General features: G+C 39.3%; 2 protein-coding genes across 3 annotated transcripts in view; both read right to left on the reverse strand.

Annotated features, from left to right (window-relative positions):
* LOC143134128 (uncharacterized) overlaps window positions 1-26,666 on the reverse strand; it is a 40,119-nt gene extending 13,453 nt beyond the window's left edge. The window contains exons 1-3 of the mRNA XM_076294255.1: window positions 26,514-26,666; window positions 25,426-25,490; window positions 24,171-24,278 (exon numbers count right to left, since the gene is read on the reverse strand). The gene's annotated coding sequence lies outside the window, so the exon portion shown is untranslated. The remainder of the gene's footprint in view (window positions 1-24,170; window positions 24,279-25,425; window positions 25,491-26,513) is intronic.
* On the reverse strand, window positions 16,032-21,015 carry LOC143134127 (uncharacterized). 2 transcript variants are annotated; one of them, XM_076294254.1, is made up of 5 exons: window positions 20,738-21,015; window positions 20,241-20,347; window positions 20,097-20,170; window positions 19,117-19,210; window positions 16,032-16,205 (listed from the first exon to the last, which is right to left on the reverse strand). In XM_076294254.1, exons 1-5 carry the CDS (start codon window positions 20,936-20,938, stop codon window positions 16,121-16,123), a joined length of 561 nt encoding a protein of 186 aa, XP_076150369.1. In that variant the 5' UTR covers window positions 20,939-21,015; the 3' UTR covers window positions 16,032-16,120. The 2 variants fall into 2 exon arrangements, with proteins under 2 accessions (XP_076150369.1, XP_076150368.1); XM_076294253.1 differs by lacking the exon at window positions 16,032-16,205 and having other exon boundaries at window positions 18,009-19,210.

Raw genomic sequence — 26,666 nt, forward strand, 5'->3', positions numbered from 1 at the left:
TAACATACAGATCAAGCAAAATCTTACAGTTTGCCCTCTAAGCCCAACATGTAATAATTTTGTTGTGCAGTAAAATGTCTCATTCAGCACCAAACAAGCATTTTTGCCGACTGGTCACCTGATAAACTAGTTAGATGAAGCTAGATAAAGTTTTACGCTGTAGCCCAAATCAATGACAAATAACGTGACGACCACATACAAATAATTTCGGTAGATTTATGTGTTAAGAAGAACGTTTTCTGTTGTATATGTTTTGTTAGGCAACATGTAGGCCTATTAACATTCATTTGTGACAGAAGAAACGGGAAGTTCCCCATTACCTGTGAAAAATGCCCATCTGCATTCATGTAATGACAACAGTCAGTAGCCCACTATAACTCCTTCTCGTACTGTTTGGTCTCTTTATTGTCTTACAGATCAAGTAAAATCGTACAGTTTGCCCTCTAAGCCCAACGTGTAATCATTTTGTTGTGCAGTAAAATGTCTTACAGCATCAAACAACAAGCATTTTTAGCCGACTGGTCACCTGATAAAGTTTTACGCTGTAGCCCAAGTCAATGACAGATAACGTGAGGACGACCACATAGGCTACAAATAATTTCGGTAGAGTTTGCAATTGCAAATATGTGTTAAGACGAACGTTTTCTGTTAGGTTTTAGTTTTTGTTAGGCAACATAAATTAACACATTTTGGTCTCTTTGTTGTCTTAATTGTATATTGATTTACTAATTGCAGCACAAGTCAAATTTCATTCAACATGTGCGTGTCATTTTTTTTTTATAATTAAGTGTTCCACGTGCGCTAAAAAGTGCCCCCCCCCCCCCCCCCCCTCCTGAGCACCTGCCCCCCAAAATGTCTGTGCACGCCACTGACTATGGCTATGCGCTAACACAGTCCGCTGAGTTTAATTAGCGATAACGTACGGAGATGGTTTCGTAGCCTCGTTGACAGCTCAGTGACATCAGGTATGTAACCAGGATTAAAGTTCTCCGTCATAGGACGGATTTCCGTCAATTTGATTTTAGAAATGTCATATTTGAGATCGATGCAGATCCGATGAGAAAAAAAATAGGAGGGGGGGACTGTCACCTTTGCTTTTCCTTTTTAACGCAACTACAAATATTAGGTAAATGTTTAAAGACCTAATAGTGTTCTTGAGAACTTTCTGTGTCTCAATCAGTGACCGCTCAAGAAGATAGCCTACGTCAGCCATGAGTTTTGCTTTGTAGCTACACACTTGTCTCGGGCGTTTGCTTAAAAAAAAAAGAACACGTATGGAGGACTATAACGGTCTAAAAGTTGGATTATAGTGACACAATCGAGACAGCTGATGAGGTTGGCCAATCCGTTTAACTTTTTTGGATATGATATTGTGAGCTCTATGTGCGAATTCGGAGAAGAAGCGTAGGCTGTGTTCTTTCCGTGCATCAATAGACACTTACTATCGCGAACTCTTGTCAGGGGAGGTCATTCATTTTGGGTGTCACCTATGACTTGAATAGATAGCCTGCTATGCCACCCGATGTAGGCTACTATTATTGTTACAGTTTTTAATCAATGCAACTAACATTATGTGTAAAGCGACGCAATATAAACCGTAGCCTATGCAATTTATTATCCCGTCTGTTATGACATGTACAACAATGTTTTTCACAATTTGCGACGGAAGGTTTTGACTGATCGTGTCGAGTAAGGGGGTCAGTCGTGTTTGTGACGCACAGACAGCCTTGTAGCCTATTTTGCTTAGGCCTCACTTTTAACGACAGTAGGTTGTGAGTGTATGTTGACAAAAAATAACCATACAATTAAAATAGTCAACTTAAAACTTTGCTATAAAATATTATTAATTTATAGCACAAAACCATAACCAGTAGGCCTACCAGAACCTCGCATATTAGCGTCATGATTTGTGTGCGTCTATTTGGCAAGGCCACTAGCTGTCATGGATGCGTTGTTGCTAAAGGAAGGCAGGTGTCAAAAGTTAAAAAATAAATGCAGATGTGCAGCTGTTGGAAACGGGGGAGAACTAAGCCATGGTGTAAAGAAATTAAAGTGCCAGTGGTTTGCTTTTGCGCGGTTCGCTGCAAGAAAATTGTTTATGGATGCAATAGGAAAACGTTTTAGCACGCCACCAATCAGAAGACCGCCATAAGGTTAACGTTCGTGCACTTCAGGACATCTTCCCTACCTGGTGCAACTAGCCACCACGACAGAGGTAGGCTACGTTTATCTATGGCTGACCGTTTTTACGTTTAGAAAGTAGGCTACGCATGTTCTTTCATAGCGCAACACATATGTCCTTAACCATATCGCAACCTCTTGTCAACCTTATACAATCTGTTGCTGAAGACAAAAGCGCCGTCTCCAGATTGTCGTTATCAAATGCGCAGACCTCCTGCATGAGCACACACAGTATTGCTGCTCATTGGAAAACTGAGTTGTCTGTAAAACTCAAAATTACCATGTTTTCATTAAATGCGGATGAGGCAACAAATGGAAATATGAACAATATCTAGAATGTTCTGATTCGTTACTTTGATGAGGAAACGGGAAGTCTTCAAACTTGATTTTATAGATTTTACTTGGTGTTGAATTGCATATTAACAAGAAAAAAATCTCCCCTTTAAACACTTTTGGCCTGAAGTAATTAAATAAGAGTGTGTTAAAGCCTTTCTACAATATTGCTGCAGTAGAAAAGAACAGCAATGGCTAATCAGCAATGGTCAGGGATGGTACTAAAATATATTTTTGTTCATCAGGAAAACTCAATCTCAATCAAGAACACTCTCAATTCGCCTTATTCACATGGCGGCCATTGGCGGCTAAAACGAGGCTAGGGTACACAAACCATAGGATTGTTATGTTCTATGCATTCACCTGTAGGTGGCATTAATTATATAGTAAGTGCAGGGGCGCCTGCAGGAATTAATGCTATGGTACGCACACCCATCCCCCCCCCCCCCCCCAACCCCCTGGGAAAAAAAAAAACGTTCACGCGTGGACAGTATTTTTCCTTTAGGTTCGTGCTTACATAGCACAACATCCACATGCAATAATGCAACAACAGGCTAAAGCTACCTTTAGTTGTGTTATAGCGTACTGTAACGTCTGGCTTTAAACGACTGTAATGCAGTCGTTCTGACAAGCACACCAATTGCTTAGCCAACCTTGTTCTTGCCCATCTTAAATAGCTCTAGCTTTGCTGCCTCCATCCTTTCTGTTTTCGTTGTTTAAACTTGTGATATCCATGAATTGAGTTAGTGAATTAGCTCAACATCGTGTGCTGATAACCATATAGAAAGCCGAGTAAAAGAAAAAAAGTAGCCTATGCGTGCCTGCGTGCGTATTCTCTCCTGCTCAAACATGTGTGCGCGTTAATTTTAATAAGTGTTCACTAACTTTACTTTAGAAAATTGTAAATAGCCTGATGGCATGCAACTAATGGGATACTGTGCATAGTTGGAAAGGTAAGGTGGGCCAATATGGTGTGAATATACACACACACAAGGTACATTTTCTCTCGTTGTTGAGTGATGGTACGCACAGTGCGTACGGACGTACACCTGCAGGCGCGCCTGAGTAAGTGTACCCTGTAGCCTCGTTTTGGTTTAAACAATGGCCGCTGTGTGAATAAGGCGAATACTCCCTTTACTTTGCTGTTTGCATCTTTTTGTACATTAAAAACCAATAGGTCGCGACCGCAAAAGGGGTGCTATCTCTATAGGTAGATATGAACAACGTATGACTTATGGCCTGAAAAAAGTTCAGTCAAATGATTTTTTTTCACTTTAATCCCTGCAATGTAACCTACATATTTATGTCTTTGCCAGCTAACTTTTAACATGATCTTCATATTCATTGTGATGCTATATGGGCCTCGTGCATATGAAATATTAATATCATGCCATAACACACCGTGAAATAAAGTTTTCACTTTCAACTTTGCTGATAACATTTCAAACTAGATGTACTGCATAGCGGTACAAAATATGGCCGCCGCTCAGTCCTGCACATCCATTCCGCGAAAATAAATCATATTAATGAATTTGTCTCCATCTTCTACTCCATCCCCCACTCTTGAAACTTTTGTGTATGCTTGTTTGGAATGTGTGTTTGCACACATTCCGCACACAAAGTAGCCTACTGGCGCTGCAAAGGTGAATAGATTTGTTTCTGGGCCAAAAAATCTGTAGCATTGTTATAAAACCTTTAAAATCTCTAAACAATCTCAAGTAGGGCAGTTCATCACAGTCCATCCATTGCAACTGGACTGATGAAAGGTACACATGTATGCTACATTGTATTTGGGGAAAGCAGAAGGTAGCAGCATAATGTATTTATTTATTTATTATTAAACAAAACAATCCCTGTCAGTTCCATGCAGTTTTCAACAGCTATCAAGAAGAGAGGTCATGTCATGGATTTTTGTGAATGTTTCTTCTTCTACATATGCATAAGTTTAGTCATCTAGTTCAAATGATATTCAGCTTTATTGTCAATGCACAAATTAAATATCAGTAGTCTAAAATAAAATGCCGTTTTACCCAGTGGTGCAAATAACTGACATGTCCAAAAGGGCCTTCATGAAATGCGTTGCGAGACTGTTCATACACATTTTAACAGGCAAAGTTGAAGAGCTACTGTCCGTTATTGTTTGTGCAAATAATATGCTGATTCATGTTCCCTTGCATTTTGCAACTATGAGGTCCATGGTTAAGCTCAATCTTTTGACGCAATCTTTTGATTTTCACCCAGCCTAGTCCATGGTAGGCGCCCGATAGAAATATTGTTTAATTTTGCGATTGAGATATCCACGCACTGGCGCCCCCCCTGCGACGTGTTTGCCCCCCGGTTTTAGAGCTATTCTAAATGCAAAAATGCATAGAGGGAGTTATGACAAAACCGTGACTGTTAACAAACTATATGCTATATAAGGTAGGCCCTATGCTAGGCCTATTACACAACACAGATTGTCACTAGGCTATGCTGGCGACCCAAATAAAATCTCCTTTGGAACCAATGGCTTACACCTTACAGTATCAGGCTGCCACCTCTTGGCGAAAAGTTAATAGTTTTGCATATCAGTAGTAATACATTTCACGTAGCTGTGTGAATCACGGAAAGGGCGAATGAAGTGGACACTTCTAAATGGAACCCAACCCACTGTACAGTAGCTCAAGGTCTGTGGCTAAAGCAGCCATAATGAAAGCGTTATCATTGTTTGGATACTTCACACACACGTGTTTTTTAATCGCATAGACTACAACTACCAAGCTGGAATCAAAGCACATCGACTCCCCTCTCACACCCTAAACACGCACTTCGAACAAACAAAAAGCGCCTCAGTCTCACGGAATAGCCATAGAACTGTATCTGACCGGTGTAACGTTGGTACTAAATCATCCATCGCAAAGAATGATTTTTGTAGCACGTGGGTGGTTGACGTTTTAGGCTGAAAAAAAGTTCTTGAAAAAAAATTCAGATATTAGGCATGGAAATCACAGTACCTGTTGTACTTACCCTTCCATTCCCAAAAATATGTATGGTCTTTTAGATTTTTTGTTGAAATTCATATTTATTCACTAATTAGTTGTGGTAGTGACTAAAATTGTCATATAGTGTGACATGAAAGTTATTGTTTGTAAAATTATAATGGGGTATTTTGTTTTTAATGTGAGCAATGTATTATAATCTTCTATCATTACTTCATCAAGATCTAGCATTTCCTTGTGCAAATTTATTACATTTTACGGTATATTTCTTCATCAATACACAGAGTAAGGCATATGTCCTCAATCTTTCAATAAACGTCATATTCATTTTGACATACCTTGATATAAAAGAAAGAAAATGCTTGTGACTTTTGCTGACCCTATTTTCTATCTGTTCCATTGAGATTTGTATGATTTAGACCCCAAAAGCCTTTTTATTTTCATAATTTCTTGATGTCACACCAAATGATATGGTGTCACGATAAATAACACCACAAAACAATCTGTTAATACAAAAATGTGTATTATATGTATTTCACAAGCAACAAAAGACAGTTTAAGACAGGTATATCATGTAAAGGTTCACTTTCAGAAATCACAACTATGCAAAACAGAATGCCACCAAATATTGTATAGCTCTTGGGTTCCCTGAGTTTTTCTCTTCTCAATGGTGGGCTTCAATCTTAATGTTTGTCGTTCCCCTTTGAGTTTATTCTCTTTATATCTGTTCAAAGACAAATTCAACAATTTATTTAGATAATTTAAAAAGTTTTCCTGCATTATAATCAGATTAAATTGTTGCAATTACTTATAGTGCTACAGACAACATTAATATTACTGTTTTCTTTAACACCAGAATTTATTTTCTCAGACTACTATTGATATTTAGAATGTCAAATATGTATTGTAACGATTTGATAGCGACACACACAGTTGTCCAATCAAAAGGTTTATTTGCTGGGAACGAGAGCTAAGACAGACCAAGACCAAGACCAAGACACGGAACACAATACACACGGGGCAGGTCAAGCAGACACACACACTACACATACAGGGGAGGACGCAGCCTCCCACACAAAAAGGATCACACACGAGGGAGAACTAAAAGGGAAACATGTTACAATAAAGACGCTAACATTACACACAAAACTAAGGAGAATAACGACATAAACCCCCCAAATGTTCGCTCTCGTATCCCAGGATCCCCTGCGCGGGAGAACGCGAACACTGTCTTTTTGCGCCGACGCTACAGTATCTTTTGTATCCAAGGCTGTAGAGTGAGTGAGTGAGTCAGTGTGTGTGGGGGTGATTTCTGTGTTTTATGTGTGTGTGATTCGCAATACATGCAATAGTTGCACATCTTAAATAATAAATGTTAAATCATGTTAAATATGTCAAAATATATATTACACTTAATTATGAGTTAAACATATGTATGAAAAAACATTATTTATGCAGGAAAATCCAGTTTCTATCATACAGTGTGACAAATAAATCATATGGTGTGACAAGAAAACCCGGTCACACTATATGATATGGGGTCACACCATATGAGGTTTCATGTACTTAGCATGACATTAAGCAATGTGCTTTTATGCTAACATCCTAAAAACATGCTAACTGCAATATGACAATATAGTTTTAAAGGTAATATTGACTGAAAAGTAATTTTATTTGGGCATGTTTACACCAAAAGACAATGCAAAAGGGAACTGAAGCAGGAGTGCCGGATATACTTGATTTTTTTGAAAACATGAAGAGAGAAAACTCACCTTGTAACTTTCAGTGTCCTTCTGAGGTGTTGTTCTTCCTCCTGAAAGAAGGAGGACCCCTACTCCCCAAAGGTCTCCAAACAATTGCCCGTTTAAAAAAAAAAATAATATGGCGTCACACCATATGATATCCATTTCTGGGACAAAGTGTTTTAGTTAAGGGTGGCTTCACAATATTATGCCTGAACTTTTAGTCAAGCAGATTCACAAGTAGGCATCTGGGTTATCAATATATGATTGAATAAACAGAAAATGAATTCATTTTCTTGTTTTTATTCAAAATCAAAATTTGTGAAATGTGACTGGGACATGAGCTTTTTCTGGTTTGGCTGAAAATTGTGAAAAAATGGAAGAATAATCCCATGAATGCTCTGTATGTTCATATAAAACAGCATTTTCTGAACAATATCACCATAGTTTTTGATATATCTTTTTATAATTTACTTATCTTTGACACATTGGACCAAAAAAAGGCCATGTCATGTCAACCACCCACGTGCAACAAATATGTGTAGGTACAGCCCTGCCCTGAATACATCTCAACGTGCACTCTAAAACATCTGGTTTAAATGGAGATGTAGATCATCACGGGTGCGTTAATAAATCTACATTGTGGCGAGTTGACACAAATTATTCACTTTGACGAATTTATGTAGTTTCAGTTACTTTACTTTGAGCCATGCTCTTCCTTACTTGAATCACCTTTGAAAATAGAGGATTGAAGTAGCCTATACCCAGACAGCACACATACATCTGCCCGATGTCGGTTTCAGATCAGCATGGAATCCTCCCATATAATAATGTCGCAGGGGTATCGGCCTGAAGTCGCTTCCATGTATGTTGGCTTTTGATCGTTCCTACTATCCAAAGCAGATCCCGCTATCTGTTTTTTTTACCCCAGCTTCCATGTATGTGGGCTTTTGATCGTTCCTACTACCCAACGCAGATCCCGCTCTATCTGTTCTTTTTTTGCGTGTGTAGCAGGCAGCCAGGCACGTCAGATCAGCCTCCTGGAGCAGCGATTTTCAGGTTGGTAAATTCACTCATGTAAATTGTCAGAAAATAGGCATTGTGTCAATTGTATGACTGTTTATATATTTGCCTGCTAGGCTAAGCCATAACTTGGTGTACATTACTTTATAAAGAGCTGTTTTGGGGTAATTACAACTTCATTGTGAACTAATTCACGTTAGCTAGTTGAGCTAACACTGGAAAATATGTTAAACCTAGCTAACGGCTATGGCGAAATGTTAACACTACAGCATCCATGATTACCGGTACAAGGACAGCAATATGCTTGGGTGTAAGAATAGCAAGTTATTATTTGACCGTGAGAACCCAGGAAAGGCTGTCGTTTTTGTATGGAGAGGAGTGGGAGCTAGGCTATTAGCTGTAGTCACTTCCAGAGTTCGTGTTTTGGCCGGCGTTAGCGCGCTAGCCAAGTAACGCATTAGCTCGCCTCTGCCTGATTGAAATATCAGCTGAGGTAATGCTAATGGGTTTGAAATCTATTTCTCCGAGCTCGGTAGTGGTTCTCTGCATCTATGAAAATTAATTAACAGCAGTCGGTAAGGGTAGACTTTAAAGATGAAAGTGTTGCGGTGAATTAATTGTTGTTTTTGTCTCTTGCAGGAGAAGAACCTGATTTTTGGGGGAACATTTTCTGCATTTTTTCATCATTCAGACTTTTTTAAACATTCAATAAAATGAATTGAAAATATTTCTGGCATCTTTCTTGTGTCTTTATAGATCTAATCATTTATAGCCTAGTGTCCCCGACATCGGTAAGATTTATGTGTGCCGTCTGGGTATGGGTGTTTGGGAATGAACGTTGACTCAGATGCTTTTTGAGACCTTGAGCAGAAATGTCCCAGCCTGGTGTTTAGGATGCATCATAGACAGGTTATCTTTCAGGTAGCCTATATATTTTCCATTACAGTAAAAAACCATCACGTAGCGAACGTATTGTGGCTAACTCACTTAGCTCCTGTTAGTAGCCTAGGTTATGGTCATAAGCAAATGAGATGACAGTCGAAAGATACAATTAGTGCTGTTATCGATTTGCTTGGTAGCCTATAAACGCATTTATGGTTTTCTACAAATACATCAATAATCAGATTGGCCTCCATCACTCAACCATGCTAACGGTAACATTATTTTACCTACGTTCTGCTATTGATAGGATTACAGTGTTTCCCACAGAACTGGATTCAATTTGTGGCGGTAGCTGACTTGGGGGGGGGGGGGGGGGTATTAAGATCGTCTTGGTAGTGTATAGGTCTAATTGAGTGCCCGTCACTTTTTAAGACGTTTGAGGGAACCCTTGCAATTGTAACACAGTTGAAAGGCTGCTGATGTGTGGATGCAATTCATAACGTTTTCTACATAGTTAAAATAAAGGTTCGTACTTCTCCTTGGGACAAGCACTTTTGAATTTTGGAAAACACTTTTCCATTTACATCGGGATTTTGCAAACATTCAGTGTCAGAGTCAATAAAATGAGCCCTTCAACGAAATTGACAAGCAGCTGTAAGTAGGCTAAGCATGCTAAATTCGACATCCAAACAGTATTCTAACGTTAGCTTTGAGATACTGCTTGATTTCATAACTTAACTTAGTTTAGTCTCTTCAATGTAGCCTACTATGTTGTGATAAGACCTTAGCAGAGTTCACTTCAATGCAGCAGTTTTGAACAAATTTGCGCAGCATGGTCACGATGCTAAGCGGATTTAATAGCAATTTAGCCAGACGTCTTCTATGCAATGCTTCTATGTGGCAACAACAATCCTTCCAACAATCGTGAATATTTTGTTAAATGCACATGCAGAGGAGTGGCAGCGGGCTACAAGAGAGAGCGGGGCGGGGCAAGGAAAGGCTGCATGCGTAAAAAGCGCAGCACAATGGCAATGCAAGGATTTGACCTTATATTTAATTTAAATTAAATTAAATTAAACGTAGAATATTCATCGTGGCGCCCCGCCACAGATTAGTCCATGTATGGGAAACACTGGATTAACGTAGCCTACCTGCAGTAAAAAACAAGCATGTCCGATAAACATTCTCAGATTTATTTCGGCTTCAAGAGGAAATGGGAATTACATGTCATGCAGAAATCATCCTACCCTTAGACGTTCTCTGCGGTAAACTACTGTAGCCTACAGTCTTGTCCTTGTACGAAGCGTAGTGTCTTTCCAACCCACTTTAGATTAACTTCCAACAAAAACAGTTTAACTTAGAAACTTCATTCAAACTTTGTAACGTAGGTTTTCAAACAGATCGGGTTGGTATGTCTTTTCAACTTTGAAACTTTTATACTTTTTAAACTATTAAAGAAAAACTTTTTAAAAATCCCCATAGACTTAACATTGCCGATTATGACATCATAATACGGCCATCAAGCAATTAGAATCCTATGGCAGGTGTTCAGGCCACCTGCAGCCTCAGGCTTTAAGCATACAATCTGGGTCAATTAAGACTACACATCCTATTCAACTGTTTCCGCTGCCCAAAACTGTTTCAAAATAAAAGTCCTCACTACAATAATCCACTGTTAAACAATGTAACCCATTAAACTACTGAACTTTTTACATTCAACTTTTAAACGGTCTACTTTTAAACTATCATTAAACTATCTATCTATTAAACTAGCTGTCTATCAACAACTTTTAAACTATCTACATTCAACTTTTAAACTTTTAAACTATATAGATTCAACTTTTAAACAGTCTACTTTTAAACTATTATTAAACTATCTATTAAACTAGCTGTCTATCAACAACTTTTAACTTGTCATCAACTATGTCAACACTTGTCATCAACTATGACTCCTACCCACTGTAGCTAGTTAGCATGGTTAGCATGTTAGCATCGCTAACATTGTTAGCATTTTTAGCAAAACTGCTAAAAATGATTAGCTAGGTTAGCTAAGTCACGTGGTTAACATAGTTAGCATAGTTAGCATGTTAGTTAGCATAGTAAGCATAACAACTAAAAATGATTAGCTAGGTTAGCTAACTCACATGGTTAGCATGTTAACATTGTTAGCATGTTAATTAGCATAACTACTAAAAATGATAAGCTAGGTTAGCTAAGTCATATGGTTAATATAGTTAGCATGTTAACATTGTTAGCATAGTTAGCATGTTTAGCAAAACTGCTAGAAAACTTTAGTTAAGTTAGCTAAGTAACATGGTTAACATTGCTAGCATAGTTAGCATGTTTAACAAAACTGCTAGAAAAAGTTAGCATTGCTAGCACTACTATATAACATTAGCTAAGTAACATGGTTAGCATAGTTAAAAATCTTAGCATAACTGCTAGCAAATATTAGAGCCATTCCAACTTTCAGTTATCGTCAAATATCTACCTATACACAGCCATTAAACTATTTGAATATCAACATTCATTAAACTTCCAGTCTGTCAACAACTTTTAAACTATTTACCTTCAACTTTTAAACGGTCTACTTTTAAACTATCATTAAACTATCTATTAAACTAGCTGTCTATCAACAATTTTTAAACTATCTACTGTCTATTAACAACTTTTAAACTATCTACATTCAGCTTTTAAACAGTCTACTTTTAAACTTTCAATTTTTATTAAGTTATGCAACCACCATGTCTATCCTAGCATCACCGTAGTAACCATCTCTGTATTATCTGTTTTTACTATACATGATATTTTACATCACAACTTTAGCATTTTCATGCACTGGTAATTCCTTGGAATTGCATTTCTAGTTATTATTTGTTCACCTTTTTGCTATTTTTGAGGTGGTTAACATGGAAGAAAAGTCTTGTAATTTGGCACGCACATCTGGTATCACAATGGCTACACAGGCATAAAGGCTTGGCCCCCGGGCGTGGCCCAGGGACTCAGTAGCGCCCCCTTGGTGATTGATCCAGTGGTTGGCACATACTTTCAGCTAGAAGTTGTGTATCTCCCCAAGATGAACAACTTTCATATGTACAATGCATTAGCCACGCTCAACAGGAAGTGAGGTATTTGGGATTTTGTGCGGACTAAAATGTGCTGAATTGTGATGCCAAAAGAGGTGCTTCCCATTGGTAAAAACGCATGAAATTTGGCACACACATCAAGAGGTACCGTGAACACACAGGGGAAAAGCCTTGGCACTGGGCTTGGCCCAGGAACTCCATAGCGCCCCCTTATGTCACTGTGACTTGTGGTTAGTTTTAGATACACACACCAAATTTGGTGGGTGTGTGTAACTCCCAAAAACAATCAACTTTTTATTATTAACATGCCATTAGCCACGCCCACAGGAAGTGAGGTAATTGGGATTTTGTACGTTGTGGACATGACACATTTTAATGTACTCCTCCTAGACGGTTGATCTGATTCATGTGAAAGTCGGTATACATGATGCCAATATGCTTCTGATTCTAAATTGTGAAGCTTTTTTGATATGTTGTAATTTGACAAAATGGCGAAACTATGAATTTTAATACCCTTCCACATAAACAATAAATGTGTCTTAATTTACCATGCATGGCTTGAAATGTTTTAAATTTCACAGGTTATTGAATACCATGGTAATGACAATATTCACAAGCTCATAATCCATATTTGGCATAGCGCCACCCACTGGCAACAAAAAGAATGACAAGAAAACATGATAGTTTTGAACATACTCCTCCTAGACGGTTTGTCAGATTCATGTGAAATTTAGCAAATATGATGGCAAGATGACGCTGATGTTAAATTGTAAAGGGATTTTTGATATGTTGTAATATTCTATGATTTTAATATCTTGCACATCAATAGGAAATGTGTCATAAAGTCAAAGTGCATTGAATGGTCTGAAACTTCTCAGGTTCATAGATATTATGATTATGAGAATAATCAGAAACCCTATTGGCCTGCCTGGCATAGTGCCACCACCTGGCCAAACAGGAAATGTGTCAGAATGGGCAATGCTTTAACTGATTTATTTGAAACCTAGTAGTTATACAATATTGGAAATCATTATTGTGATGATGTGCACATATGTCATTCAGATGGCTAGCATAGCGCCACCACCTGGCCAAGCAGGACATGTGCCAGAAATTGTTAATGCCTCAACTTATTAATATGAAGCTTGGTAGGTATAAAATATTGGAAATCATTATTGTGATGATATTCACATGTGTAATTCAGATGCCTAGCATAGCGCCACCATCTGGCCAAGCATGAAATGTGCCAGAAATGTTCTATACTTTGAATGAATGGTCTGAAACTTAATAGGTTAATATATATTATGATTATGATGATATCCAGACACCTAATGGGCCTGCCTGGCATAGCGCCACCACCTGGCCAAGTGAGAAATGTGCCAGAAATGTGCAATGCATTTACTGTTTGATCTCAAACTTTATGAAATATTGGATATCAATATTCTGATGATATTAACATGTGTAATTCCCATGCCTAGCATAGCGCCACCATCTGGACAAGCAGGAAGTGTGTCAGAAATGTTCTACGCTTTGAATGAATGGCCTGAAACTTCTCAGGTTATTAAATATTATGATTATGATGACATCCAGCCACCCAATGGGCCTGCCTGGCATAGCGACCCCACCTGGCCAAGCAAGAAAATGCCAGAAAATTACATGCAACAACAAATAGCACACGCACCAAATATGTACATCTCACAAATGCACCGCGTCAGTGCTTTGTGGGATTCTGATATGTCACAGGTTGCGGACCAGAGGTGCTCGGGCCCGCCATTGCCACTTGCGGCTATATTTCTTATTATATTCCATGCAGGATATCCACAGCATCATACATATAACATATAACATATCACATAACACACCCCATGACATATAACATATAACACACCCCATACCCCCCTCTCCCAAGTTTATCTCCCTCCTCAACACCAAATAAGCAAAAAGGTGGACAGTACAGACAACACAAAACACAAAAGAATAGGGGGGATGGATGATTGTCATAGGAGTTTGTTTAGTGCAGTGATTGCTGAAGGTATAAAACTTTTCTTAAAGTGCGCTTTTTTCCAGTCCAGGACTCTGTATCTGCGGCCAGATGGGAGTAGGGTAAAGAAACGGTTCAGGGGATGGTCAGGGCTGCTTGCTATGGTGCGTCCAAGGCGTGTGGTGACTGCGTCATTTGCATCAGTGAGGCTGGGGGTGGGGAGCTGTATTATCTTGGATGCTAAGTGTGAGATTTTAATGAGTTTGTTCTTGCTGGTGACATTTAGTATGGTGAAGAAACAGGGGGAGCAATAGAGTAGAAGTGGTTGGATGATGCTTTTGTAGAGTAGCAGAAGGAGATGGGGGGCAACATTCAGTGATCTTAGTTTGCGTATGGCATACAGTCTCTGTTGTGCACGTTTCTGTGTGATGGTGACATGTTCATTGAAGTTAAGCTTATTGTCAATGGTGAGACCAAGATATTTGAAAGTGCTGACCTGTGCAACTGGTTGGCCATGGATGGTGATGTGAGTGAGTCCAAGGGGTGATTTTGATGCATGAATGACCAGTTCTTTTGTCTTGTCAATGTTGAGTTGGAGGTAGTTATCAGAGCACCATATTGCAAAATCTGTGATGGACTGGTGGTAAGCTGTGATGGAACTGTTGTCTGTAAGTAGTCCTGCTATGGCTGTGTCATCTGCATATTTGTAATAAGTGGTGTTGGGTAGTGAACTCTGGCAGTCATTTGTGTAGAGTGTGTACAGGAAGGGACTGAGTATGCAACCTTGGGGGGTTCCAGTGTTGGTGATGATGGTTGATGATGATGTTGTCCCTATTTTCACTAAAAAAAGCCTATAGTATATTGCCACTGGTCTAGCCTAGAAATCTAGACGCGCCCCTAGCGGCAGCAAATTACATTTGCTGCCAGGGCTAGTCTAGCAACTCTCCGTTGGCTTGTGAGCTCCAGAAATCGAAACTTAATCAGGCATTGAAATCGTGTATAGAGTCGTTTGGTGGGCTTAACATAATGATTGATGGCAGAGTTGCAACGGTTTGGCTTGAATTCCCTGCTACTTGAAAACAAATATCCTATTGCGTCCTATTGCGTGCAGAGGGAATTTGAAAGACAACTGATTATTCCGCCCCTCGGACTGAGCACTGCGAACGGTGAGTGCCCAGACCCTACATTTTAATGTGGGTCTGGCTCGCCAGGCTACCACTGGTCATAAATCAATTTGAAAAGGCAATGTCATTTTTAAATGAATGATATGATGACCGGTTACCATTTAGAGCAGAGGCCTTGAAACACTGGAACAGGAACGAAAATATAATGTTTTTGCTCAGAACGAACCAAAATGAAAATCATTCTGTTTTCAGTCCCTGTGATCAGCTGAGCGAACTCGTCGTGCTGACTTTTATTAGCCTTTTTCTAAATAGCCCCTTACAGTCTATGTCAAAGCAAAGCACTAGCTACACTCTAAAAAACATTGGGTTAAAAACAACCCAATTTCAACCCAAGCACTGGGTAAATAGTGGTCGAGCCCAGCACTGAGTTATATTAGCCCTGAAAATTGGGTTGTTCCGTCAACCCAATGAGTTGGGTTGATAGTGTAACCCAAACATTGGGTTATCGTAACAAAACTGTTAGGTTAAACCTACATAATTGTTGGGTAGGCTATCTTATACAACCCAGCATTTATATTATTTTCACTGTCATTTCTGGGTTATGCTGACCTAATTTGTGGGTTATTCAAAGTATCTTATTTTCCTCCTTAATCCAATCACTATTAATTGATAATAATTAAAACAAATGTTTGCAAATCATTAATGTTACAATATAATGTTTTAAAATCCATCCAATGGGCAACAATAGCCATGCAATGAAATAAAACAGTTCGACATTTATTTATTTGGCAGTTTATTTTTTGAACAGATAGCTAGAAAAAGCTTGTGATACTTCAATGAAGGCAGGCAGATTCCACCGTCCGTTTTGGGGGTCATCCCTGTGAATCAAAGAAAAAAAAAAGAGTGCATTAATCACTGTTATTTAGCAGCTACAGAACTTTATATCAAGACTTTCATGAACCATTATCATTGAATGATGTTGACAAACATTAAAAATCCACCAGGAGACAAAATATTAGCGCAACACACTCGGAAACCATGACCACCTATGGAGTTGTTATAATAACTTGTAGCACTAGATGCTACCGGGTAACGTAATGACTGTCTGATAATGCTATAACCAAAAACATCCAAGTTAATGCTACATGGCTATAATATGAAGCTACCCTGAATGAATTAATAAGATGTTGTTTGCCATTATTATTACCATACGTGTGGCTTGTGAAGAGAATAACATTACTTCAACTGTGTTAGCTAATATTAGCTGACAAACGTTAGCTGCAACCATAGGCTACAGCCACCACGAAGCATATTTAATTAGCTTCTAGATAGCTAACATTATATGGTCGTCTGCTAATGTTAACCAGCTTGGTATGCTCATTTTAGTTCGTTGTAAAAGTTCGTTTTGTTTCTGTCAGCAGTTCATACCCAGTGAACAAAGAACTATGTTTTTATGAGTCTGTCTTTGTGTAGGCTATATTTAACATTAACAGTAATTGTAAGTTAATGTTAGCTAACGTTAGTTAGCATGAATGACACAATTGACCTTTCGCAAGTGTTCTAAGACCTTAGATACTGTTGCTACGTCTGTCAAACATTGCGGAATTAACCAGGAAGTAGCCGTAAACAACCATTGACAACAAGGGGGGAGACCGAGTATGGAGGATTTTAATGAAGAATTAAGCGAAATATTTTGGAGAAATACATCTTTGATATCATCGAGAGCAAGGCAAAAGGGTTTGCAGTTCGCTGTGGAGGGCTATATTCACAATTTAGAGTTTACAAACGAGGGGGATAGTGATACAATCCGAGCTAAAGCCTATCGGTCCCAATGTAAAAACGAGAAGCCTCACCAACTTTTTTTACAATATACTAGTAATACTATTGTGGACCAGTCATGTTCGTGTACTGCAGGGTAAGTTAAAAAAAGTACAGCTGGTCGCTTTCACTTAAAGCATCAGCTAAATGAATAGCTATCTTTGATATCTGTTACATAGTGACTTAGGCCTGTGCTTGTACTTACGTTAATGATACCGTTAGGCTACAAGTTAGACTAACGGCTACTGTTCTAACAATGTAGTGTCACATACGAGCGAATGAATAAATAAAAAGTACACTACAGTGTGTGTGGCCACACGTAGCTAACCGAAACTAAGGATTTCTATATTAGCTTGCCAGGTTACTGTGCCCATGTTGTGGGTCTGGTATACACGCTGGACCTCTGGCGTGCGAAACAAGAAGAGGTAGCTTCAACAAGTGTTCCACAAACATGGCATCAACCAAGAGGGACCAAAATAGCAGCCACACCTGTAGTAAATTTAGTGGTTGCCAAGGCCAAAATTCAAAGAAAAAGGAAACCAATTGTCAATACCTACACACACAAGAAGTAAGATGTTTCTCTCTTCAGCACATTGTCAAAAACTTGTATTTACAAACAAACAATGTATTAATGTACATGTGAACTTTTTTTAGGAAAATGCTAGGGCCAGAAATATTCGATCTGCTGAGGGAAATTACAGATGCACCTATCAGCTACCTTGTAGATAAAGATGCACCTCAGCTAGAAGTGAAAGGCCAGAAATATGCCTTGGGATGTGGTCTAAGCCACCAGGTGAGAGAAATAACCAAAAAAAGATGCAGTATCCAGGTTTATAATTTTTGTTTTATTATGTGTTCTTATATTGAGAATATATACATATATACATACTATAAGCATAGTCTTATTTATCACATTGCCAACCAACACATCACACTCACAGTTGTTACTTTTTCAAAATATGAGGCTGGAAATTGGACAGTACACTCACCACATACCAAATCTGATTAATATTTCCCAGTCTTGTGTTTGGAATTTTGTGTGACACTATTTTAAACTTTTTTATTTTGGCAATAGCCCTCTCTACATGCACCCTATGCTTTGCTATACGCTTTGTTTCCACAACATCACCAGCTGGCATCTGCATTTTGGACTTTGCAAAGGGTGGCATGTTTAACTGAATGCCTATTGAATTGAGTTCATCCTCTATAAGAAATCCTTTGTCTGCCATTACACCATCACCCTTATGCAAGTACCCTTTCTCAATTAATCTTTCCAGCTGTGGAATGATTCCACACTGTTTAACTATTTCCTTGTCCGACACGGAGCCTGTGTAAAGTGTTGATGTAAACATCACAGCGCCACGGGGGTCACACGCTATAAGTGATTTTAAAGTGTTTGTGCTTTTGTAATTTGAATAACTTTGGCTTTGTAAAACAAGAGAAGTCGGGCGTTCAATTTTTAATTCAGTGCAGTCTAATAGAGCAAATGTTGTTGGATAGTCTTCCTTATAATTAGTGGGCATGTTCTGTGCAATAATGTTTCTATGGGGCCAAATGTGCAATTCACCTAGTATGTTGTACATGTAATGGATCCACGAATTGAAAATATTGCTAGCACTTTGTACACTAAGGTTGAAGGACAAGGAAAGGTTTTGCAGATCTGCATTATTGCGTAGTTTCATTAAAACAAAAAGCAGCTGGCTGCGTATGGGCATCTCATCAGTGCTTCTGTCTTTTCTGATGTATGCTATGGGACTTTTCGGTAGACTGCACAGAGGATCTTTTGGAATGCCAAATAGGGCGCACAACTGATTAAAGCGGTCGTATGTAAAACCAGTGCTGTATTGGAACATTTTAGGGCTATGATTGTCTTGTAGCAGTTCAGGTGTTACCATCTTGTTTCGGAGTGTGTGTACGTGTACTGTCAACCTTACAATCTCTTTTTCTTTTAAAACCAATTTCTCCCTTAACTTTTCATTCTCTTCCTCTAACTTCTTCACTCTCTCCAGTTGTTCTTGTTGTTCCAGGGTATCCTGGTGTTCAGACTCTGGACTCTGAAGATTCTCTGGAAAGACAAATACATACATCAACTCCTTCCATTTCATTATATTTATCACTTTTCTTTTCTTTTTCACAGCTTCCCCTTGTTATTAACACAGAAATACCTACTGCTGGAGAATCTTCGGCCCAACAACCTGAATTTCCTGATTTCCCTTTACCACCCCAACCCTCTCATTTCACCACAGTAATGAGTCAAATTGCCATGCAACGCTACAACAAATTAACAATGCCATTATCAGCTTGTAAATTATTAGAATACAACACCAAACCTCAAAGTAGAACAACTCTGTGGTTTGATGCTAGATCACAGCGTCTTACAGCAAGTGATTTTAAAAGAATCTGCTCTAGGAGAGCAGATTATGAAAAACTTGCAACAAGCCTTAAGCACAAATCAGCAGTGCAGACCAAGGCTATGAGAAGGGGCTTGGAATTAGAGAGTGTAGCAGCAACAGAATACACAAAACTAAGTAACAATATTGTGTTACCCTGTGGGTTTGTTGTAAATCCCCATGCCCCACACCTTGGTGCTTCACCAGACTATAAAGTAATAGAGGGAGGACAGAGCAACTGCCCAGAATATGGACTTCTTGAGATAAAATGCCCTACTAAAGACAGCTTTGAAACCTTAACTTATCTTGCGAAGCTGGAAGATGGAAGGTACAAACTAAAAGAGTCCCACTGCTACTATTACCAGGTGATGGGCCAGCTTGGCATTAGTGGTTTGAAGTGGTGTGACTTCTTTGTACTGTGTGTACAAAACTACCACCTGGAGCGGATATGCTTTGATGAGGCCAAATGGGAGCAAATGAAGAACAAGCTTGACTCTTTCTTTTTCAATTACTACCTCAACTAGAGGGGAATAAATATCACAAACAATAAATATCACTTACCTTTGTCACTAGCATTGTTCTCTTCTTCTTCATCAGTAGTGAGGGAGATGGAGGACTCACCATCACTTTTCCATCTGTGCAAAAATAACAACAAAATAACATGTTCTTAATGCCATATTTCTATGTATTTTTTAACATACTTACCGTTTAGCTGGGGGCTTTCTGCAGCCTCCAAGGTCTCTGGTTTGGCCTGGTGTTGCTATGCCGACGGGATTTGGATAATCCGGAGTTGGTCTCCCATTTACGAAATGCTGCAATGATAACACAACACGTTGGTCCTTGTTTCTAAGAGTTACAGAGATGTCCGCTCTTTAAAAACAAGAAATATATGGTTTCGCCATATTTATAATGATACATCCTAGGCTGTCTTTGCAAAAGTTAAATGGTGCAATCAATTAATTGTTTTGACAAGACCAGAATAGATAGATAGCTAACTGTTGGTCTGCTGCAGTTAGCTACAGTTACAGCTGCTACGTTAGTTCATTGGGCACCCACTAGCATAACACTGGTTTCATACGCTAGCATATAATGTTATTACATACTAACTACATTACCTTTTTAACGATGTATAATAAAATCTAGTCGAACTATATGAACTAAACAGTGAGATGACAAGTTAGCTCGTACTATCAACAACTTACCTTGGAGCAGACGTAGGTATTTTTATTTATTTTCGTTGGGTTGAGCTGACTATGCGGTCTCCCACATAGTTTAATCCACTTAAGGCATCTCTCATGTTGGGTTTTGGGTTTGGGGAAGGGGAAAAAACAGACACCACCCTCCAATCTTTCTGGATATCTCGTATCCGAGTGGCAGGTACCGTATGCGCAGCGTTTAGGCATGACCGAAAAAATGTTTGACAGACCTTCCTTGGATGGCGACCGTTGCTAACGTAGGATTGGACAGTACGCGTTCTGAGGCGAAAGGTCTTATTCGATCTACGTAATAATCAGGTAATAACGTTCGCAGCGGCCATTTTGTTGATATAGAAAATGCACAGGTGGGTCTATTTAATGCAGCTGTCAATTGACAAGCGCGACAGCACCGGTATGATCGCTGTAGGCTATTTATTTATTTGTACAAAATTTAACGTGATGGTAGGCCTATGTTGTGCAATAGGCCTAGGCTACAGTGCAGGCTGTTCTAACAACAGCAATACAGCCCGTTCTAACAGCAAATAGCCCTAGATTCACCCACTGTCAGAAACATAGCCTAACTGTCAACTTTTTTCCAGGTGTCTTCCTGTTTTAATATTTTCCCGTAAAATATCCCATATTTTATTACTTTCATAACATTAGCCCCATCGGACTTGGCCGTCTCTTTACTGTTGTCCTGTACCCCCTGCCCTTTCAGCGAAAATATGTTTTTAAAGCATCGTTTTGCTTGAGAGTGATCAGAACAGTGTGGGAGAGAGCACGATTTGATGACAATCTCATTAGACCTAGCTTAGCTTCACACCTCGTTTAATTAGTGCAGCAGTTTTGTAGTCCTACGACTTCTTGCTCTCAGCAGAGGGATAGCAACAGAAAGACGAATGTTGAAATTCCCCTGTATTTTGGGTGAGTAACCCGGAAAATCTCCCTTATTTTCGTTGCTCAATGTTGACATGGTCAGAAAACGAGAAGAGAATGAGACTGAGAAGTAGTCAGCGCAGGAGAGACTGGCTACATATGATAAATAGCCTAGGCTAAACTTACAGCCAACTCCTCACATCGCCATTATTATATTTGTATTATTAATACTATATTATATTGTCCTCTGTGGGCTTAAGTTAAATACGTTTTAGACAGCGCAGACAGCTGCCCCTATGCAATGCGGAGACATCAGCAGTAGCCTGATGTAGTCGCCTACCATAGATTACCTTTGGACATAATTGCATTTGCATAGCATTGCTAGGTAGGCAATGTTAGCCAACGTTTACAGTAGCCTAAAGGCTAATATATTTATTCATGATGCGCCCTTTTCAGCTTGTCTTAGTGACACGGCAAGTGGCAAATAGTAGGAACAAACTCAGCGGAGAAAGATATCAGTAGATACTTCTGATTTGTTTAGTGTTTTGTTCACTTGGATTTTGGAAATGTTACAGAGAATATGTTAGCCCTTTCTGCCAGACATGTAGTTGCATCATAGATCCTCCTGTAGAAGTTATCAGACAAAAACGATCACTGGCTAACCCACTTTAAACTACCTTAGCAAAGTCCTTGGCTGCAGGTTGTGAGCAACAGGCAAACGCAAGATACAATTGCAGTCCAATGAGATGCAACTTTATTCTCTGCGATCATGGCAATGTTAGACGATGTCGTTGGTGGAACAAATATAAGTTCGCCGACCTTGACTCAGGCGACTTGAACGCTTGTCCCCTTCAGCTGCGACGTGTGCCGATGTATGAACAAGACAGTTAGGCTAAAAATAAATATCGGGGTAATTTACAGTTGACAATAATGACGGATCTTTACTTAATGCTATTAGATATGGGTCCATACGTTTATTTACTTATATTGACGAGATGAAGCCGTTAGGCTACTGTGCTCTGCTCAGCTCAAATCTACGCGCTACAGGCGATTGTCACATAGAATATAGCCTATAGAACTGGAATGTCATATCAACAATATGGCCGCGGCGGTGTTTGCGAATAAGCCCTATTGTTAGCTAACCTGCTTGAGGCTGAACGAAATTGGCAGGCAGAATATCTATTCATATCATGAAGTGTCATGTCTCTGGGTGGACTTTTAAAATCCGTCGGGATAAAAAGAAAAAAAGGTAAAGATACATACCTTACGAAATCGCCTGATTTCCATTGCATGTTGACAGCTGCTGGACTGGACGGTTGGAAGAATAACGATGTTTTTTCGAACTCTCAAATAACTATGCAGCTGTGTTAAAGTCACCCAGTGCTGGGTAGTGTACTCCACGTCAGGTGGGAGAGAGGAGGGGCACTGTCCCAAACTATCAACCCAACAAGCTGGGTTACAGAAAATAACCCAACATGAGTAAAAACAACCCCACAAAATTACCTGACAGCCTCAACCCAACGTTTAGGTTGAGAAAATAACCCAGTATTTTTTAGAGTGTAAGAGTACAGCGTGACAACGAGAAAGATTGCTGCGTTTCTGTAGAGGACAGCAGAAAGCAGGGAGGTGATTGTGGTTTCCTGTCTTTGCCTTTGTCTGCACAGGGGAGAGAGATCACTGAAGATAGCCAGACTAGTGTAACCTTTTAGTGCAAAAGTTTCCACACAAACAGCCCTTTGTGTGTGCTATCAGAGGTCATGTCATGGTCATGTCATGTCATGGTCATTGAAGTACTATGAGTATAAAGACAGGCTGCTGGTCTGGTTTGGTTTGACTGGTTGGTTTCTTGTCATACACTACAGCTGCTGTTTTGCATGCATTTACAGCTGGCTGTGGCTGAGTGACTGGGTGGGCAGTGCACCACATCTCGTGTAGTAGTGTGTTAAGTATCACTGTGTGGTCTGTCAGTCATGACTCCCCCCACAGGACCCTTCCTATTTGAGTGTCATAAATCATAAAGGTTGTTTGAGAAATGTTGTCTTACTATCCGTTTTAAGTAGGCCTACCACAATGGTTGCCTAGTAAAGGCCACATTTGTGTCTCTCTAGCTGATCCATCTGGCAAGATATGTGTGTGGAGTGCTTTGTGTGCATGAAAATACGCTATATAAATAAAATACTTACTTATATCTGATAACTGAATGAATGACTGAATTTGAGTTATTGAGAGAGAGCAAAAAACACTGACAACATGTATTTACATGCTACTGCATAAAGAAGAACAATAGAACAACAAACACCTATTCTATTCTAATTCTATTTTTTCTAAAATGGCACAGCATTCCAATGCATCACTGGATATTTGAAAATTTTCAGGGGCAGGACAAGCCACCATCCATTCAAAGGTAGACATTATTGCAGAAATAAACACTTCAATGAATTATTTTTATGCTGCCCAGTATTTTTGTTTAAGAAATCCCATCAGAGGGATTTAGCACTCACTAACAAACCACAGAGAGGGCAGTTTACTGTCCAGGATAGGCCTACTGTCTATGAAATCTGACCTGGTAGTAAGTAGTGAAATCAGAGTTATGAGTTCTCTTATTCTGTTTTTGCTTGTTTTTCACAATAGGAAGATCCAGTGAAGCATAGCACAGATCCCCATCCTCAATCTGAAATAAACATTAACAAAGAGGACATGTTTAGTCATGAACATAGTATAATAACACCTGCCAGACCAACGATACCCTGTCTGCTGAATTACTAGCAGGTGTGGGCTAGGTTAGTGCATGGATGAGAGACCACCTTGGAAAACCTACAGGATGTTGAAGCAGATTTATGGTATAGATATAGAACATTATCGGTATCAAGATGAACATTTTCTTTCAAAACACAGATAGGAATGTAGCTCAGTAAGTAAGAGGTCACTCTATGACGCAGGAGACCGGGGTTGATTCCTGCTTGCTGCAGCAATTTTGAAGGTGCATTTCTCACAGCTAAACCAAGCTAGATAGATAGATACAGTAGATATAGAAGGTCGGGCTTGTGGAGCTAAACGCTACATGGTCCTTGCTTTAGATTGGGGGACTGCAAAATTTACTACAAGGTAAGAAAGTTCTTATAAGTGTATTAGTTATCCACCTCTTTGTCTTCTACACCATTAACAAGCATTAACAAGCTGCTTGTTAACACTTACAACTGTTAACAAATATGCTTGTAAGTAACTTAAAAGGCTGCTTATTAACACTTACAAGCTGCATGTTAACAGTTAGTTAATGTTATTAAAGGATAACAACAGTTAACTAACTGTTAGTAATGAATTGTTAACTGCTTGCACTGTTAATGCACCTAATAAGCACATGTTATTCTAAAGCGTTACCAAATATTCCAGAGTATTTACCATGGTGGTAAAATTAGCCTTGGCCACACAGCTGGGCTATGACCCTATTCCCACCCTGTACGATATGTGACAACAATTATGCGTTGCGCATGCACAAAAACATTCGTTTTTTATGAAAGAAAGTGAAGAATTAAGAAAAGTTTCAGCACTAATATCTGTTCTGATTAAATTTCTGGTGGAAAAGTGGTGTGTTATTTTCATAGTCTTTGTTCAGTGGGTAAAACCATCAGTTTGTTAGTTAACAGCAATCTCATGGCTATGATGACAGTCAGGTAAATTCTAATGAAACAAGTTGCCAGCAATCTTCCATAAGTCAAATAGTTACTAAGTGGTGTTGATGGGTGGGTGGCTAGTGGCACTCTTCCCTCTGGCATTAAAAGACCTCATTCACGATAACAGATCAAGCAGATGTGCTGTACCTGTCTCCGGTTTCTATTCACTTGCATATCAGTCCTGTTCTGTGGGAGCCCAGACTCAGTTATTCCTGCAAACAAACAAACAAACAAAACAATCAACAACCAGCAAAAAAAAATAAAAAATGAATGTAACATGATTATTGGAACTTCTTCAATTTAGAATTTTGTTTAGTGTCATTGTCCTGTTGCTGTGTCTGTCCATGTGTGTGTGTGTGTGCAGTGGCGTGCACAGACATTTTGGGGGGCAGGTGCTCAGGAGGGGGGGGGGGGGGGGGGGGGGCACTTTTTAGCGCACGTGGAACACTTAATTATAAAAAAAAATGACACGCACATGTTGAATGAAATTTGACTTGTGCTGCAATTAGTAAATCAATATACAATTAAGACAACAAAGAGACCAAAATGTGTTAATTTATGTTGCCTAACAAAAACTAAAACCTAACAGAAAACGTTCGTCTTAACACATATTTGCAATTGCAAACTCTACCGAAATTATTTGTAGCCTATGTGGTCGTCCTCACGTTATCCGTCATTGACTTGGGCTACAGCGTAAAACTTTATCAGGTGACCAGTCGGCTAAAAATGCTTGTTGTTTGATGCTGTAAGACATTTTACTGCACAACAAAATGATTACACGTTGGGCTTAGAGGGCAAACTGTACGATTTTACTTGATCTGTAAGACAATAAAGAGACCAAACAGTACGAGAAGGAGTTATAGTGGGCTACTGACTGTTGTCATTACATGAATGCAGATGGGCATTTTTCACAGGTAATGGGGAACTTCCCGTTTCTTCTGTCACAAATGAATGTTAATAGGCCTACATGTTGCCTAACAAAACATATACAACAGAAAACGTTCTTCTTAACACATAAATCTACCGAAATTATTTGTATGTGGTCGTCACGTTATTTGTCATTGATTTGGGCTACAGCGTAAAACTTTATCTAGCTTCATCTAACTAGTTTATCAGGTGACCAGTCGGCAAAAATGCTTGTTTGGTGCTGAATGAGACATTTTACTGCACAACAAAATTATTACATGTTGGGCTTAGAGGGCAAACTGTAAGATTTTGCTTGATCTGTATGTTACCTGGCTGATGGGGCACGGGAGAAGCAGCCTGTCAGCGACCATGCCTGCTATCTGAAGACGCTTGAACTGCTATGGTGCTGCGCATTTGGCGTGCCCTGCGCGCGACCGCGCGAGTTCACGTGACAAAGGAAGAGAGATAGGCTGGTCGGGTGT

The sequence above is a fragment of the Alosa pseudoharengus genome, unplaced genomic scaffold (assembly GCF_046254945.1).
Source record: "Alosa pseudoharengus isolate Yale_2024_CS ecotype anadromous, Long Island Sound unplaced genomic scaffold, YU_APseudo_1.1 YU_APseudo_1.1_scf_2, whole genome shotgun sequence".
Lineage (NCBI taxonomy): Eukaryota > Metazoa > Chordata > Actinopteri > Clupeiformes > Clupeidae > Alosa > Alosa pseudoharengus.

Coding starts and splice junctions, on each gene's coding strand:
- LOC143134127 (XM_076294253.1), bottom strand. CDS start 20,938: ATGCCTAAACGCTGCGCATACGGTACCTGCCACTCGGATACGAGATAT. Junction 20,348..20,737: donor ATACCTACGTCTGCTCCAAG/GTAAGTTGTTGA, acceptor TTATCATTGCAG/CATTTCGTAAATGGGAGACC. Junction 19,211..20,096: donor GAACAATGCTAGTGACAAAG/GTAAGTGATATT, acceptor TTGTCTTTCCAG/AGAATCTTCAGAGTCCAGAG.